Here is a 16,538-nt window from a genome sequence, read left to right as displayed (position 1 = left end):
AGGATAGAGTTAATTCTCAGATGGAAAAGGAAGATCATTATTGGGAGGGGACAAAGCAGGGCTTAGAGGATGCTTGTAGTGTTATGTTTATAAAAATGGATTCACTTTGTAGTAATTCCTCAAGCTGAGCATGATTTGTGAATGTTTTTATATGCATATAAAAAGTTATTATATAATAAACTGAAATAAAATATTTATTGAAGCAGGAACAAATTATTCTCATTTTATAGATGAAGTCAGTATCTTTTCTTAACTTTGAGAAAACATAAATCTATTTTCTACCTTATTTCTTTCTTCCTGTTTATTTGTTTTGGTGTCTCTACCATGTACTCAGTCTACTTGAGTCCAAAAACTCACTGGTTCAGTTTCCCTGAGAATAAATCCGTTTCCTGGTTATATGGTCATGGACAGGGAACCTGGGGTCCTATAGAAACTTATTTTAACCAATCTCTCTATTTTTAGCCACACCCCTTTACCCTGCCTATGGCAGTACCTAGGATTGCCAATTCTTGAGCCCTCTGAGGGTCTATGTTAAAAATTTCATTGTCAAATTTTCCATAAACCCAAAAGTTTCAGTTTTTGCCATTCTAAGTCAGTTTTCAGTCCTCAATCTCACAAGATTTATGAACATCTTTTGTTCTTACCTCCTGTTCATCCTGGTGGGCTTATACCCATTTTATTCTTACATTAATTTTAGTGGGCTTGGGGAAGGATCAGTTTGATAAAAAAGTGTATTTAATTTGCCAATTTTTGATTTGTTTTTTTTTTTATGACATTTAAAAATATAAATCAGGTTATGATTCACCTCTGATAATCTGATGTAGAATGCACATCTATTTCTATAAAGGTTTTTTATTAGCTGAATGCTATTTTTTAAAAAAATGGAATCTCACTTTTTCATATAGAGATTAAGTGGTACATAAGATGAGCACCACATTTTCTGGCTTGTGATTTCATTGGAGAGCTGCTGGTAACTCACTGCTACGTTTTATTATCAAATAAAATGTACAGGCACAGTGTCCTGTTTCACAGAGGGAGCCACACAAGGATTTCTTAGACCCTCATCCAGATGGAGTACAAGTCTAGGTCTACATACAAACTTCTAAGAAACCACCTTTGGCTTCTTATGTGCAGTTCTGTTCCCTGGGCTTCTAGAAGAACTGATTTTGTTAAAAAATAATCCTGGGTGAAAATCAAAGGGCAGCCTCGGTATTCTCTTCATACTTTCAGTTGTTTAAGATTAGCCTAACAGGAGAGTTTGTGCTGCTTTATGAATTCTAGATGGCCTGCTTATCTGCAGAGTGTATTTGTCAATCATAGAAAGAATAATTAATGCATAAGTTTCCAGTTCCTCTAGAAATATATATTATGGGGAAAAGTTTAACCATCTTTCTATTTGAACATGATCATTAGAAAATTAATATATCAATATCATTTCTCCCAAATGACTTCAAGAAATGTAAACAGAGTAATAAGGTAATATAGTGGGCATATTTTAGATGTCCAATATCTTTTAGACCTTCTTACTTTGGTGACTTTGCCACACAAGTCCTTTCTCCCTAGTTGAGAATCACATTTGCTTTGCCAGCCCTTCCTCGCAGCATGTGACGTAGGCTCCACAAAGCAGACACAGCCATGTCAGGCTTTGTTCAGGAGAGAGAAACATGAAGAAGAAGAAATCCACTTTGGTGAGAGTTGGCAGGGAAGAAGAAATCTAATTTTCAGGGCAGCAATCACAGAAGTTCTGGAACCCAGAGCCCAGCACTAGAGTGTGAATTATGAAGGCCTTGCCCAGTGGCAGCAGCTACTGGGACCCTCCTCGAACAGTTCTGTGGTGGGGCTGGGCATGCTCTTGGCTTTAGCTTCCAAGCCTGACTTTCCAGATCTCTTTGAGATTCTATGAACCGGCTAATTTCCTTAAATAAATTATTTTTCTTTTTCAACTACCTAGAGAAAATTGTGTTGCTTACAACTAAAATACCTGACTCTACTTAAACATTTATTAAAGAATAGATCTCATGTTAAGTATTCTTTCCACAATAAAATAAAATAAATTAAACAAAACCCCACTACCATGGACTCATACTCTCAAAAGGCATGTCTAATTTTAAAAACACATTGGAGAATTTAAAATCTTGATAGCAACTTGAACATACCATCTTCATCAGCAGTGTCTTGAGGCTTGGATTTTAAAGTGAAGATCTTCCGTAGCTTACAGTTAGCTGAGACGGTAATTCCATCCAGTGACTGGAAAACTGCTCCCTTGAATATTTCACTGGTAAATGCCACCAAGTCAATGCATAGGTTGCACCACTAAAATAAAGAAAAGGAAGAAAGAATAAGTACTTTCTATAAGCACATATATGAATAAGCCATATGTATGTGGAAAGTCCAGAGACTTAAGGTCTGGATCAACCAGTCCCATATCAATTCTCCCCTTTAGGCAAATATATCTCCCTTTGGGCTTCAATTTTCTTAAGAACTGCCTTGGGCCCTGGCCAGTTGGCTCAGTGGTAGAGTGTTGGCCCAGAATGTGGAAGTCCTGGGTTCAATTCCCAGTCAGGACACAGGAGAAGTGACCACCTGCATCTACACCCCTCTCTTCCCCTTCCTCCTTCTCTCTTCTCCTCCTGCATCCATGGCTCAAATGGTTCGAGCAAGTTGGCCCCAGGCACTGAGGATGGCTCAATGGCTTCACCTCAGGCACTAAAATAGCTCAGTTGCTGAGCAACAAAGCAGTGGCCCCAGATGGGCAGAGCATTGCACCATAGGGGGTTTGCCGGGTGGATCTTGATCAGGACTTTGGTGACTTTGCCACACAAGTCCTTTCTCCCTAGTTGAGAATCACATTTGCTTTGCCAGCCCTTCCTCGCAGCATGTGACGTAGGCTTCACAAAGCAGACACAGCCATGTCAGGCTTTGTTCAGGAGAGAGAAACATGAAGAAGAATCTCAAAGAGATCTGGAAAGTCAGGCTTGGAAGCTAAAGCCAAGAGCATGCCCAGCCCCACCACAGGACTGTTCAAGGAGGGTCCCAGTAGCTGCTGCCACTGGGCAAGGCCTTCATAATTCACACTCTAGTGCTGGGCTCTGGGTTCCAGAACTTCTGTGATTGCTGCCCTGAAAATTAGATTTCTTCTTCCCTGCCAACTCTCACCAAAGTGGATTTCTTCTTCTTCATGTTTCTCTCTCCTGAACAAAGCCTGACATGGCTGTGTCTGCTTTGTGGAGCCTACATCACATGCTGCGAGGAAGGGCTGGCAAAGCAAATGTGATTCTCAACTAGGGAGCCTCACTTTCTGCCTCCCATCTCTCATGTAATAATAATAAAAAAGAACTGCTTTGATTTTTCCAGAGAAGCCATCATAATTTAAAGCAGTGGTAATCAACCTGGTCCCTACCGCCCACTAGTGGGTGTTCCAGCTTTCACGGTGGGCAGTAGTGGAGCAACCAAAGTATAAATAAAAAGATAGATTTAACTATAGTAAGTTGTTTTATAAAGACTTATTCTGCCACACTTAGCAAAAATCCAACATAAAGTACTTGGTAAGTAATTATTATTATATGCTTTAACTTGCTGTAACTCTGCTTTATAAATTTTATAAAGTAAAGTTACTTCCCTACTTTATAAATCATCATTACTGTGGAACCGGTGGGTGGTTAGAAAATTTTAGTACTAACAGAGATACAAAAGTGGGCGGTAGGTATAAAAAAGTAGACTACCCCTGATATAGAGCATACACTGGTCATACACAGAGGTCCCATCATGAGAAAAGATTCTGTCAACTTTGGGAAAGAACTCTAGATCTTTAGGCAGTATGATAGTAGAGGGTTTTATTAATCTCAAAATCTGTGGATTTTGTCTGAGGGGTATGGAGAGGAAAACTCGGAGTGACTGGGTCTCCTTCTGCTGGGAGAAGTGGTGAGATAGAGGAGAAGAGGGGGAGATAAACCAATGCAGCCAGTGTTCCCATGGTCTGCCTGCAGCCCGCACTCAGCAGAGACCTAGAAAGCTAAAGTGCAAGCCCCCAGCCTCCCAGATCCCACCTCCCTCACCTTGCAATAAGGAGAGTGGCAGAGACAAACCCCACAGCCAGTTCTCCAGAGCCACTCTCTCCCTTGAATAACAGTGGTGCTCCGCATCTGTTGACATGGGAGGAGTGCCTGGAAGCCTGAGATGGTCATTACTAGAGCCATAAAGCCAGAAGGTCAAAACCATAAAGCCAAAGCTGTAACGTCCTCACAACACGCCCTACCCACCACTGAGACTGCGGCTTTGCTTACCTCACTGTGACAGCAATATCTCAGCAGAGGACAGCCCAGGAACGTCACAAAGCTAAAACTTGTTATATAGTGACACCTACTGGAAGAAACCTCTCAAAACCAAAATTTACTTTTCCTTTTTTTTTTCTTCATTTTCCCCCTTTTTTTCTCTTATACTGTTTTCTTTCACTTTTTTTTGAATTTCGTTTTAATTTTTATATATTTTATTCTTATTTTTTCTGGATTTTTATTTATTTTTGGTTTTCAATCTTTTTTTCCTCTGTCGTTTTTCTTCTATACTTGGCATAATTTAAAATTTTTTACATTTTTAATTGTATTTTTTTATTTTTCATTTTTCTAGTTGTTTTTTGTTAGTGTTCTTAACAACACCCCTCTCAAATACCATCAAGGAAGAAATCGAATACCATAGCTACACAAGATAGATACAGTTTAGAAAGAAAATAAAAAATCTCCAGAAAAAAAATCACTTGGAAACCTTGAAGTTAAATGATAGAAAATTCAAAATTGAAGTTCTCAAAATATTCAATGAGATGCAAGAAGACACTATAGGCAACTTAATGAGCTCAGAAAACAAAATGAACAGCTCGCCAAGCAGATTGACACTTTAAAAACAGAGATGAAGAACTCAATATATGGATTGAGAACTGAGATAACAAGTTTGGCTAGCAGAACAAGCCAGACAGAGGAAAGAATCAATGACACTGAAGGCAGGCAACTAGAGATGCTACAGAGAGAAGAGAAAAGAAACTCATGAATTAAAAACTGAGAGAGCTCTACAAGAATTGTCTGACTCCATCAGAAAGAGCAATTTAAGAATAATGGGTATATCAGAAGAAGAAGAGAGGGAGAAGGGAATGGAGGGCCTATTAAAACAAATAATTGATGAGAACTTCCCAAGCCCATGGGAAGAGTTAGAGTCTTGAATCTAAGAAGCAAACAGAACACCGAGTTACCTCAACCCAAAGAGACCTACTCCAAGGCATATCGTAACAAAATTGCCAAAAATACAAAGAAAGAATCCTCAAGGCAGCTAGGGAAAAGAAGAACATAACATATAAAGGAAAGCTCATTAGGCTATCATCGGACTTCTCAGCAGAAACTCTACAAGCCAGAAGAGAGTGGATCCAAACATTCAAAGTACTGAAAGAGGAATTACCCACCAAGAATACTATATCCATCAAATTATCCTTCAAATATAAAGGAGAAATAAAAATTTTTCCAGACATACAGAAGCTGAGGATATTTATCACCAGAAAACTCTAACTGCAGGAAATATGCATTCAAGGGGATTATTTGACCAGACACAAAGAACAAAAGAAATAAAAACTACAAGTAAAAGCTCTAACAATGTCACTATAAAAACAAAGATAATCTGTGACAACAATAACATAAAAGGGGAGAGCATAAAGATCTGTAGTATCAAAGGAGGATGGAGTGAAGGAGCACTAAGAATACAAAGGACTCTTGATCATATGAACATTTTTCTCTTAAAACCTAATGATAATCACCCATGAAAAAGCCACTACTGAAATATACAGCTTTAAAAAAAGAAGAAATGGTAAAGAAGTATAGAATGCCTCCAAACAAAAACAACTGACAGAAACAAAAAAGAGAAGAACCAAACAAGACACAGAGCTACCAGAAAACAAAACAAAATGGCTATACGAAATCCTCAAATGTCAATAATTATCCTAAATGTAAATGGACTGAACTCACCAATAAAGAGACAAAGAGTAGCAGATTGGATCAAAAAGCAAAACCCAACCATATACTGCCTTCAAGAGATACATCTAAGCTGCAAGGATAAAAGCAGACTCAAAGTAAAAGGCTGGAAAACAATTCTCCAAGCAAATAATATCCGAAGGTAAGGTGAATCCATACTCATATCTTATAACACTGACTTCAAGACTACAAAATTAACCAGAGATAAAGATAGTCATTTCATAATGATAAAGGGGATATTGTATCAAGAAGCCATAACACTTCTTAATATATATGCACTGGACCAGAGAACACCAAAATATGTAAGACATCTATTAACTGATCTAATAGTAGAAGCAGACAAAAACACAATCATACTTGGAGATTTCAACACGGCTTTAGATAGATCATCCAAACAGAAAATTATTAAGAAAAATCAGTCTTAAGTGACACACTAGACCAAATAGACATAATAGACATTTATAGGACATTTCATCCCAAAATGTCAGATTATACATTCTACACCAGTGTGCATGAAATACTCTCAATAATAGACCATACGTTAGGCCACAAAACTAACATCAACAAATTCAGGAAGACTGAAATTATACCAAGCATATTTTCTGACCATAAGGCTTTGAAATTAGAATTCAACTATAAAAAGGAAGTAAAGAAACTCACAAAAATGTGGAAATTAAACAACATACTTCTAAAAAATGACTAGGTTAAAGAAGAAATAAAATCAGAGATCAAAAGATATGCACAGGCAAATAAAAATGACAACATGACATACAAAAATTTCTGGGATGAAGCAAAAATAGTAATAAGATGGAAGTTTATATCATTACAGGCTTGTATCAAGTAACAATAGTGATCTCAAGTAAATGACCTAACATCATTTCTTTAGGAACTAGAAATAGAAGAACAAAGGCAACTCAAAATCAGCAGAAGAAAGGAAAGAGTAAAAATTAGAGCAGAACTAAATGAAATAGAGAACAAAAAACTAAAGAAAAAAACAACAAAGAGCTGGTTCTTTGAAAAGATCAATAAAATTGACAAACCATGACTAGATTCACTAAGGAAAAAAGAGGAAGTACTCATTTAAACAAAATCTGAAATGAAAGAGGAGAAATTACCACAGACATCATAGATATACAAGGGATCATAGTAGAATATTATGAAAGACTATATGCCACCAAATTCAACAACCTAGAAGAAATGGATAAATTCCTAGAACTATACAATCTTCCTAGACTGAGTCACCAAGAAGTGGAAAACCTACATAGACCTATGAGCAGGGAGGAAATAGAAATAACTATCAAAAACCTCCCCAAAAACAAAAGTCCAGGACCAGATGGCTACACTAGTGAATTCTACCAAACATTCAAAGATTTGATACCTATCCTTCTCAAACCTTCCAAAAAACAGAAGAAGAATCAATACTTCCAAACACATTTTATAAGGCCAGCATAACCCTCATAACAAAACCTGGCAAGGAGAACACAAAAAAAGAAAACTACAGACCAGTATCTCTAATGAATACAGATGCAAAAATCCTAAACAAAATACTAGCAAATCGAATACAACACCACATTTAAAATATAATACATCACAATCAGGTGGGATTCATTCCAGGAGCACAAGGATATAACATACAGAAATTGATCAATGTAATATACCACATCAACAAAACGAAGAAAAAAAAACATATGATCCTATCAATAGATGCTGAGAAGGCACTTGATAAGATACAATATCCCTTTATGTTTAAAACATTCAATAAAGTCGAACTTGAAGGAAAGTACCTCAACATAATAAAGGTCATATGTGACAAACCATCAGCTAATATCATACTAAATAGTGAAAAAATAAAGGCTTTTCCTCTAAAATCAGGAACAAGACAAGGATGCCCACTCTTTCCACTCTTGGTCAACATAGTTCTGGAAGTTTTAGCCAGAGTGATCAGGCAAGAGAAAGAAATAAACGGCATCCATATCAGGAAAGAAGAAGTAAAGGTATCACTCTTTGCAGATGACATGATCCTATATATAGAAAACCCCAAAGATTCCATAAAAAAATCTAACCAATATAGTAAAGTTGGATACAAAATCAATATACCAAAATCTATTGCTTTTTTATATGCCAATGATGAAACCTCAGAAAATGTACTCAAATAAACAATTCCTTTTACAATTGCAACAAATAAAAATAAAATACCTAGGAATAAAGTTAACAAAGGATGTGAAGGACCTATATACTAAAATATACAAAACATTATTGAAAGAAATTGAAAGAGACACAATAAAATGGAAAAATATTCTATGTTCATGGATTGGAAGACTCAATATAGTTTAAATAGTCATATTACCCAAAGCAATATACAAATTTAATGCAATCCTCATCAAAATCCAAATGTAACATTTAAAAGAAATAGGACAAAAAATTACCAGGTTTGTATGGAACCATAAAAAACCTTGAATAGTCAAAGCAATCCTGAGAAAAAAGAATGGAACAAGAGGTATCACACTACCTGACTTCAAATTATGCTACAGAACTATGATCATCAAAACAGCATGATATTGGTAGAAAAACAGACATACAGACCAATGGAACAGAATCGAGAGCCCAGAAATAAAACCACATGTATAAGGATGGACAAATCATCTTCAACAAAGGAGCCAAAAACACACCATGGAGAAAAGAAAGCATCTTCAATAAATGATGCTGGGAAAATTGGAAAGCCATATGCAAAAAGAATGTAACTTAACTACAGTTTGTCTACCTGCACAAAAATTAATTCAAAATGGATCAAAGACCTAAATATAAGATATGAAACAATAAATTACATAGAAGAAAACATAGGTACTAAGCTCATGGACCTTGGCCAGAGAGAACAATTTATGAATTTGACCCTAAAGGCAAGGGTATTTAAGGCAAAAATAAATGAGTGGAACTGTATTAAACTAAAAAGCTTCTGCACAGCAAAAGAAACTAACAACAAAACAAATAGGCAGCCAACTAAATGGGAGATGATACTTACAAACAACAACTCCAATAAGGGGTTAATATCCAAAATATACAAAGAACTCACAAAGCTCAGCAACAAACAAGCAAACAATCCAATTAAAAAATGGGGAGAGGACCTGAACAGACACTTCTTCCAAAAGGACATACAAATGGCCAACATATAGCCTGACCAGGCAGTGGTGCAATGGATAGAGCATCGAATTGGGATACAGAGGACTCAGGTTTGAAACCCCAAGGTTGCTGGCTTGAGCCCAAGGTCACTGACTTGAGCAAGGGGTCACTCGCTCTGCTGTAGCCCCTGGTCAAGGCACATATAAGAAAGCTATCACTGAACAACTAAGGAGCTACAACGAAGAATTGATGTTTCTCATCTCTCCCTTCCTGCCTATCTGTCCCTCTCTCTAACTCTCTCTCTGTCTCTGTCAAAAACAACACCACCAAATGTTCAACATATATATGAAAAGATGCTCAACTGCACTAGCTATTCGAGAAATACAAATCAAAATTACAATGAGATACCACCTCACACTTGTTAGACTGGCTATTATCAACAAGACAGGTAATAATAAGTGTTGGAGAGGCTGTGGAGAAAAAGGAACCCTCATCCACTGTTTGTGGGAATGTAAAGTAGTGCAACCATTATGGAAGAAAGTATGGTGGCCCCTCAAAAACTTAAGAATAGAACTACCATATGACCCAGCAATCGCTCTACTGGGTAATCCAAAAACATTGGTTCAGAAAGACACATTCACTCCCATGTTCATCACAGTATTATTCACATTGGTCAAGACATGAAAACAATTAAAGTGTGCCTCAGTAGAGGGTTGGATAAAGAAGATGTGGTCCATACATACAATAGGACACTACTCAGCCATAAGAAATGATGACACAGTGTCATTTATGACAACCTGGATGGACCTCATCCGCTATGATTGGGAATTGGTGTCCATTGCCTTCTGAGTTCCAAAAAACGAGCCCTTACCTACTACACACTTTTCTTATCCATCACAGTCAAGCTGCCTTTATTCCTGAACTCATGGTTTGTGGAAAATACTCAACCAATAATGGTGTGTGTACATGTGTTAATATATGAAGACATGTATGATTACACACATGTATATACACTTTCAAACTCTCATTTTATAGTCACTCTACAAATTCCATAAATGTGTAGGAGTTGATAATATATTAGAGAATCAATCTCTTAGAAGTACAGATTAAAGTACCATATTTTCCCATATATCAATATAAGCCACACCCTTTTTTGAAAAATTTGGGGTCTAAAAACTGGGTGCATCTTATACAGTGGTTGTAGATTTTTCACTTGCATTTCCCACTTTTTTGCTCTTGTTTTTGCGCATATTGTATTAGATTTTTTTACTTGCATTTCCCACTTTTTTGCACTTGTCTTTTTTTCAAATTTCAGGCCCCCAAATTAGGGTGTATTTTATACATGGGAGCATCTTTTACATGGGAAACTACAGTAGTTCCTGAAAAGAATCCTCCTTGGCTAAAAAAAATAGAAAAAAATTTTTTTTTGGTTTAGCTGATATTTATCAATATAAAGATTCTAATTTTTATAAGCGTCAACAAATATCTCATTATTCATATAAATGCTGTGATATATCTCCTGAAGTTTTGTAAAGACTGTGAACTTTTTACTATCAACAGGTGGATTATATGAATTATAGTTGACCTTTATAAAATATCATTTGCATTATTTTTCATGATATGATCCATTCTTTTTCTTTGTGACAGAGACAGAGAGAGAGAGATAACAGAGAGAGGGTCAGACAGGTAGGGAAAGACAAGAAGGAGAGAGAAACATCAATTCTTCATTGCAGTACCTTGTCTCCTTAGTTATTCATTGACTGCTTTCTCACATGTGCCATGACGAGGGGGCTACAGCAGGAGTGACCCCTTGCTCAAACCAGCGACCTTGGGCTCAAGCCAGCAACTATGGGGTCATGTCTATGATCTCATGCTCAAGCCAGCGACCCTGCGCTCAAGCTAGTGAGCCCACGCTCAAGCTGGATAAGCCCCACTCATGCTGGCAACCTTGGGGTTTTGAACCTGGGTCCTCTGCATCCCAGTCTGATGCTCTATCCACTGTGCCACCTCCTGGTCAGGTGATATCATCCATTCTTAAAATATCCCCCCCCTTTTTTTTAAGCGAGAGAGGCAGAGACAGAGACAGAGAGAGGGACAGGTAGGCACAGACAGACAGGAAGGGAAAGAGATGAGAAGCATCAATTCTTTATTGTGTCACCTTAGTTGTTCATTAATTGCTTTCTCATATGTGCCTTGATGGGGGGGGGGACGGGCTGCAGCTGAGCCAGTGACCCCTTGCTTAAGCCAGCGACCTTGGGCTTCAAGCTGGCAATCATGGGGTCAAGCCAGCAACTATGGGGTCATGTCAGTGACCCCATGTGTATGATCTCTTGCTCAAGCCAGTGACCCCTGCACCCAAGCTGGTGAGCCCATGCTCAAGCCAGACAAGCCCATGCTCAAGCTGGTGACCTTGAGGATTCGAACCTGGATCCTCTCCTCTGCATCCCAGGCCAACACTCTATCTACTGTGCCACCTCCTGTTCAGGCTGACATTTTTCTTGATCTCTAATCACTTTATTTTTATGTGCAACTCTACTCCAGCATGGAAGAGCTCTTGGTCTAAAATATTCAAAATCATGGGTTCTTAAAATGTTTGCCCAGAAAGCCAGTAATGTGACAGAGAGAAGATAGTTCTGTTTAGTTTGTTGCTTAGATTAATAAGAGAGCTTATGTTACTTCCAGGATGTAATTGTGCATGAAAACACTTGTCTGATAAAGGGAAAAAATGGTTCAAAGCAAAAATTTCTAATTTTTACTGACATATGCTGGCAATATGGCTTTATTATACAAATGAAAGGAACACACACACATGCGAACGTGCAGGCACTCACACATACATATACTCTAATGCATGTTCTTGATTGTCCCAGCATCATTCTGATTTCCCAAGCCTGAAGATAATCAAATTCATTCTGCTAGGTGTAGAAAGAGCCTGAGTTATAACAGTGCACAGCTCTAGCCATCATTACTTTTCTAAAAGGAAACAAACAAAAAACCTCAATTTCATAACCAAGCAATCTTAAAGTACATCTCTTCTTAGAATTTTAGAACCTCATTCTGTTGTTTTTAAATGACCACAAAAAACAAAGTTTTAAGACATTTATTGTGCTTTTTAAAATAATTTTTCACGTTAGTTTTAATTTCTCAAAAAAAGGCTGCTTACAACAATCTTATTCATCTCTATCACCACCCTATTGTGTTTATCAAATGGTGTAAGCAGACATTGAAATAGTAATTTTATAACTACATGGTCAGAAGCATTACCTATTACTACTGTATTAAAAACAATGTCCCCAGGAAAATCAAATTATGACAAGTCCTTATATGGGAAGAACAGAGCAGAGGGAGGTTGGGATTGCTGGAGATGCAGCTCTTGGCTGAACCAAGGAAAGGCAAGTTCCTTGTGGAATATTGTCATCATACCTGTACAGCAATTGATCCCTCCATCCTAATTCCCACCTGCATCAAACAAGCTATCTCTTCCTGAAAAGCAGCCCCATCTCTCTCTTGGTAATTCCACAACTCACCCTTTCACTGTGCCCTCAGAAATCCTTACTCCTGAGAAGTATTTATACCCTCCATATTTTTCTAAGAGTCCTGCACACCTTACCTTAATTGACACTTGGCTTTGTTTCTGAGATAGTACTTCCTCTTCAGCCCAGAGTGGAAGTTTACTTATGAAGTTCACCTGTGCTGGTAAAGCCCCGTTTTGAGGCGTGAGGCCGAGCGGCACTGGGAGGAGGTATGATCCAAAGCTCTCTGAAGCTTGAGGCACTGCACTGGCAGGCTTTCCCATCCTTTCAGCTTCACCAGTCCTCCAACCACTCTTCAGTCACTCCTGCTCCTTCAGACACGGCCTCACCAGCCTATACCCACGCTGGACAGTCTGGGACTGGTTCACCTTGCCTCTAACATAATGTGCCACACCTCAGCAGTCCCTTAACTTCCTTTCCTTTAAAAGCCTTCCTCTCATCTTCACTCTGTAATCCATTCACATAACCACACCTTAAGATTTTTGAAACACTTAACTTTCAAAGTTTGGAATTAGAAATCATTTTCTATTATTTAACCACAATATTCTACTCTTTAATCTTTCTGGTAATTTCCTGAAGTTATACCCTACTGGCAATGCCTGTTAAATATATTCCTCCATGGGATATAAGAGTTTGAGCTTTGGAGCCCAACTGTCTGGGTTTGGATTCCAGCTCCACCATTGATTAGCTATAGAATCTTCACAGTTACTTAACCTTTCTGAGTCTTTCTTCATTTGTAAAATGCTGATAATGGTATGTCTCTCAGAGACTTGTTAGGACTTATAGCTAAATATACGTAAACACTTATAATAGTGCCTAGCATATAAGTGCTCAATATGTTAATTATAATCTTTCTGACTTCATACCATAAAATACAGTCCTTAAGAGTAGAGTTCGATGAGTTCTGACCTTTTTGTACACCTGCATACCACAGCCCATCAAGGTACAGAACATTTCAATCACCTCAGGCACATCTTTTGTTCAGCTTCCCAACCAATCTCAGCACTCACTTGTCTCAAAGGCCGCCACTAATTTCTGTCATCGTAGATTAATTTTGTCTGTTCTCTACTTTCTATAGATGGAATCACAGAGTAAATGAATTATTTCACTCAGCATACTTGAGGTTAAGTACTGCTGTTGCATGTACTGGTAGTACATTCTTGTTTTGCTGAGCAGTATGCACCGCAATTTGATGGTTCATTCTTTTGTTCTTGGACATTTGTGTTATTTAAGGTTTTGGCTTTTGTGAATGAAGTTGTGAAATCCCCATACTAGTCTTCCTTGTTTATGCATACGTTCATTTCCTTGGATATAAACAAAGAAGTAGAATTGTTGAATCAATGGGTAAATTTTAAAACTTCCAAAGGTATTTCCAAAGTAGTTTCTGTTTCCACTGAAAATATAAGAATTGTTTTATATCTCATAGTACAGGGGGTTCTCAGGTTACAACAGTCTCAACATACAATGTTTTGAGTTTACAATGCTCACTCCCATAAAAAGTTAAAACAAAATGACACGTGAGTGTTTCGGCTTATGCTGTTAGTGTCATACTTAGGGACTCCATGGGCAAACTAGTTTGGTTGCGTATGACGGAAGAATACGCAGTATTCTTTTTTCTGTGGCTTAGTTTTGTGTTTTTATGTTCTAGATTATGATTTTACTACTGTGTCAGGATAGGTAAGTGACTTAGGCTAGGGTGTGTTTCAATTTACACCAAAATTCAGGTTGTTACTGCTGTAGGAATGGAATTGTGTCATAACCCAAGTACCCTCTGTATTATAGTGGGTGAAGTAGTGGTGACAGTTTTTTTTTTTTCTTTTTAAGTGAGAGGAGGGGAGACAGACTCCTGCATGCACCTCTATCACCTCCACGGGGATCCATCTGGCAACTCCATCTGGGGCCTTTGCTTGAACCAATTAAGCCACTGATTGTGAGAGGGGAAGAGAGAGAGAAGTGGGAGAAGGAGAGGGAGAAAAGCAGATGATCACTTCTCATGCATGTCCTGACCAGGAATTGAACCCAGGACTTCTGCATGCAGGGTTGACACTCTATCCACTGATCAAACTGGACAGAAATTTGAGGAGAAAATTTAAAAACATTATACCACACTTTCAGTTTGTAATAAAAGATATAAGATATTCATCAGAGTTGTAGTTCAAGAAAGTAGAAGTCCTAACGAGCAATTTTATCTATTTAAATAAAAAACACTGGGTATTTGAGTGGTTAAGGTTACTAAAAGATTTTGGCATTGTAATTTATCATACCATCTTGTTATACCTTATGAGTGATTAATTCTCAGTGATGTGTCATAGCTGAACCTCCTACTCCAGTGGAGTTTACTGTACATTAATACATACTCGGTGGCAAGACACATTGACGTTTGTCACCAATGAATTAAAATTAAAAAGAAGAAGATTGATTTCAGTGAGTCTTGACTAAGTGGCTTCATCCACTATTTAATCTAATGGTTATTAATTTTTACAACTATTTTTACTATTGAAAACCTAACATAAAAGTATAAATAGTAATTTAAATGGTGAAGTGAATCTCTCATAATTAAGAAAAATGTGAAAAATAAAATTTTTATTTGCAAGGTTGAACATTTAATGGTTACTGGAATAGTAAGTGGCCAATAAATAAATATTCATATTGGTGTGACTTAAAGAATATTAACTTTATTTTCTGCCTCTGGCTATGTAAACGGTTAAGCTAAAGACCCAAGACAAAGTGGACCATTTGGCAATTATCCTCTAAATCAGGGTTGCAAACTACATGCCTAGAGGGTCCAGGCAAACAACTTGAATGAGTGAAGCAGGAAGGAGCTGAGTGTACCTGCATTTCTTATAAGTAGAGAGGACTAAACTTCACAGGAGAGCTGAGAGCTCTGTTCAAGTGTGCATTTGCCCCTCAGCTCCAGCTGGCTGCTTGCTCTGCAGACTTAACGTTGATAACTTCTGACATAAATGTTAGCTGAAGTGCTTTTAAAATATTGCATTGCAAAGTTTACCACCAAACTATCTACACTTCCTAAAAAGTAGAAAGAAATAAAACGTATTTTTGCAAAAAGCAGAGAACTGGGGCCAATACATGAACAACACTAGGGAGGACCCTAGGGATGGTATTCTGAGTGGGTGGAGTATTCTGTCACCTTGCTCTATATAAAAGTTTCCCCATAAACATGACTCAGCTTTAATTCAGTAAGGGCTTATCAAGAACAGACTAAATTAGCAGTATAAAGGAAATGACCCTCTGCTGCTATAGCATCTCTTGGATTGGGAGGAAATTGAGGGGAAATAAGAGCAAGTTTTAGAACTGAATTTCTTAATATTTGTTTGACTACTCTCTATATTTCTGGAATTACCTAACATTTAGAAAGCTTATATAATCTATCCATAATGAACTAATTATTTAATCTCCCATGTCAAGAGGCACATTAAGACTTGTCAATTTGGTCAACAAACATTTATTGAAAAATTTCTAAATGTTATGTACTTATAGGGGCTAGAAATGAAAGCCACATAAGATGTGCTCATAAGACTAAAAGGGGAGATAGAGAAGAAAATATATGATTAAAATACAAGGTGAAGAAGTGTTGTGAAGATTATGATTTGGAATGAGCTATACTCAAAACATCTAACCCACAGAGGGGACATAACAAAGGGCTTCCTGGAAGAAGTAGCCTCTGAAGAGCTAGCTAAATAGAAGATTGTAAAGCCAGTAGTCGCAGCCACCATCACAGCCACCTGGCCAACACAGGTTCGCATTTAATCCGGACAGATGGTAAGGAATGAACAGAGCCAAGAACTGGTGGGCCATTTTCCTTTATTCCTGCTCGCAACAGGTGGGAGAGAAAATACACACAGTAGAAAAACACTTCCCTTTC

General features: G+C 37.6%; 1 protein-coding gene across 9 annotated transcripts in view; it reads right to left on the bottom strand.

The window, feature by feature from the left end:
• The window catches only part of CFAP20DC (CFAP20 domain containing), a 401,527-nt gene that overhangs the window by 239,126 nt on the left and 145,863 nt on the right, over window positions 1-16,538 (bottom strand). For all 9 annotated transcript variants that reach the window (XM_066351161.1, XM_066351160.1, XM_066351167.1 and 6 more), the window contains one exon: window positions 2,157-2,313. In XM_066351161.1, coding sequence (XP_066207258.1) covers window positions 2,157-2,313 — 157 coding nt within the window. The remainder of the gene's footprint in view (window positions 1-2,156; window positions 2,314-16,538) is intronic.

Source organism: Saccopteryx leptura, chromosome 10 (genome assembly GCF_036850995.1).
Source record: "Saccopteryx leptura isolate mSacLep1 chromosome 10, mSacLep1_pri_phased_curated, whole genome shotgun sequence".
Classification (NCBI taxonomy): domain Eukaryota; kingdom Metazoa; phylum Chordata; class Mammalia; order Chiroptera; family Emballonuridae; genus Saccopteryx; species Saccopteryx leptura.
This window is presented reverse-complemented; position numbering and strand designations above follow the sequence as displayed.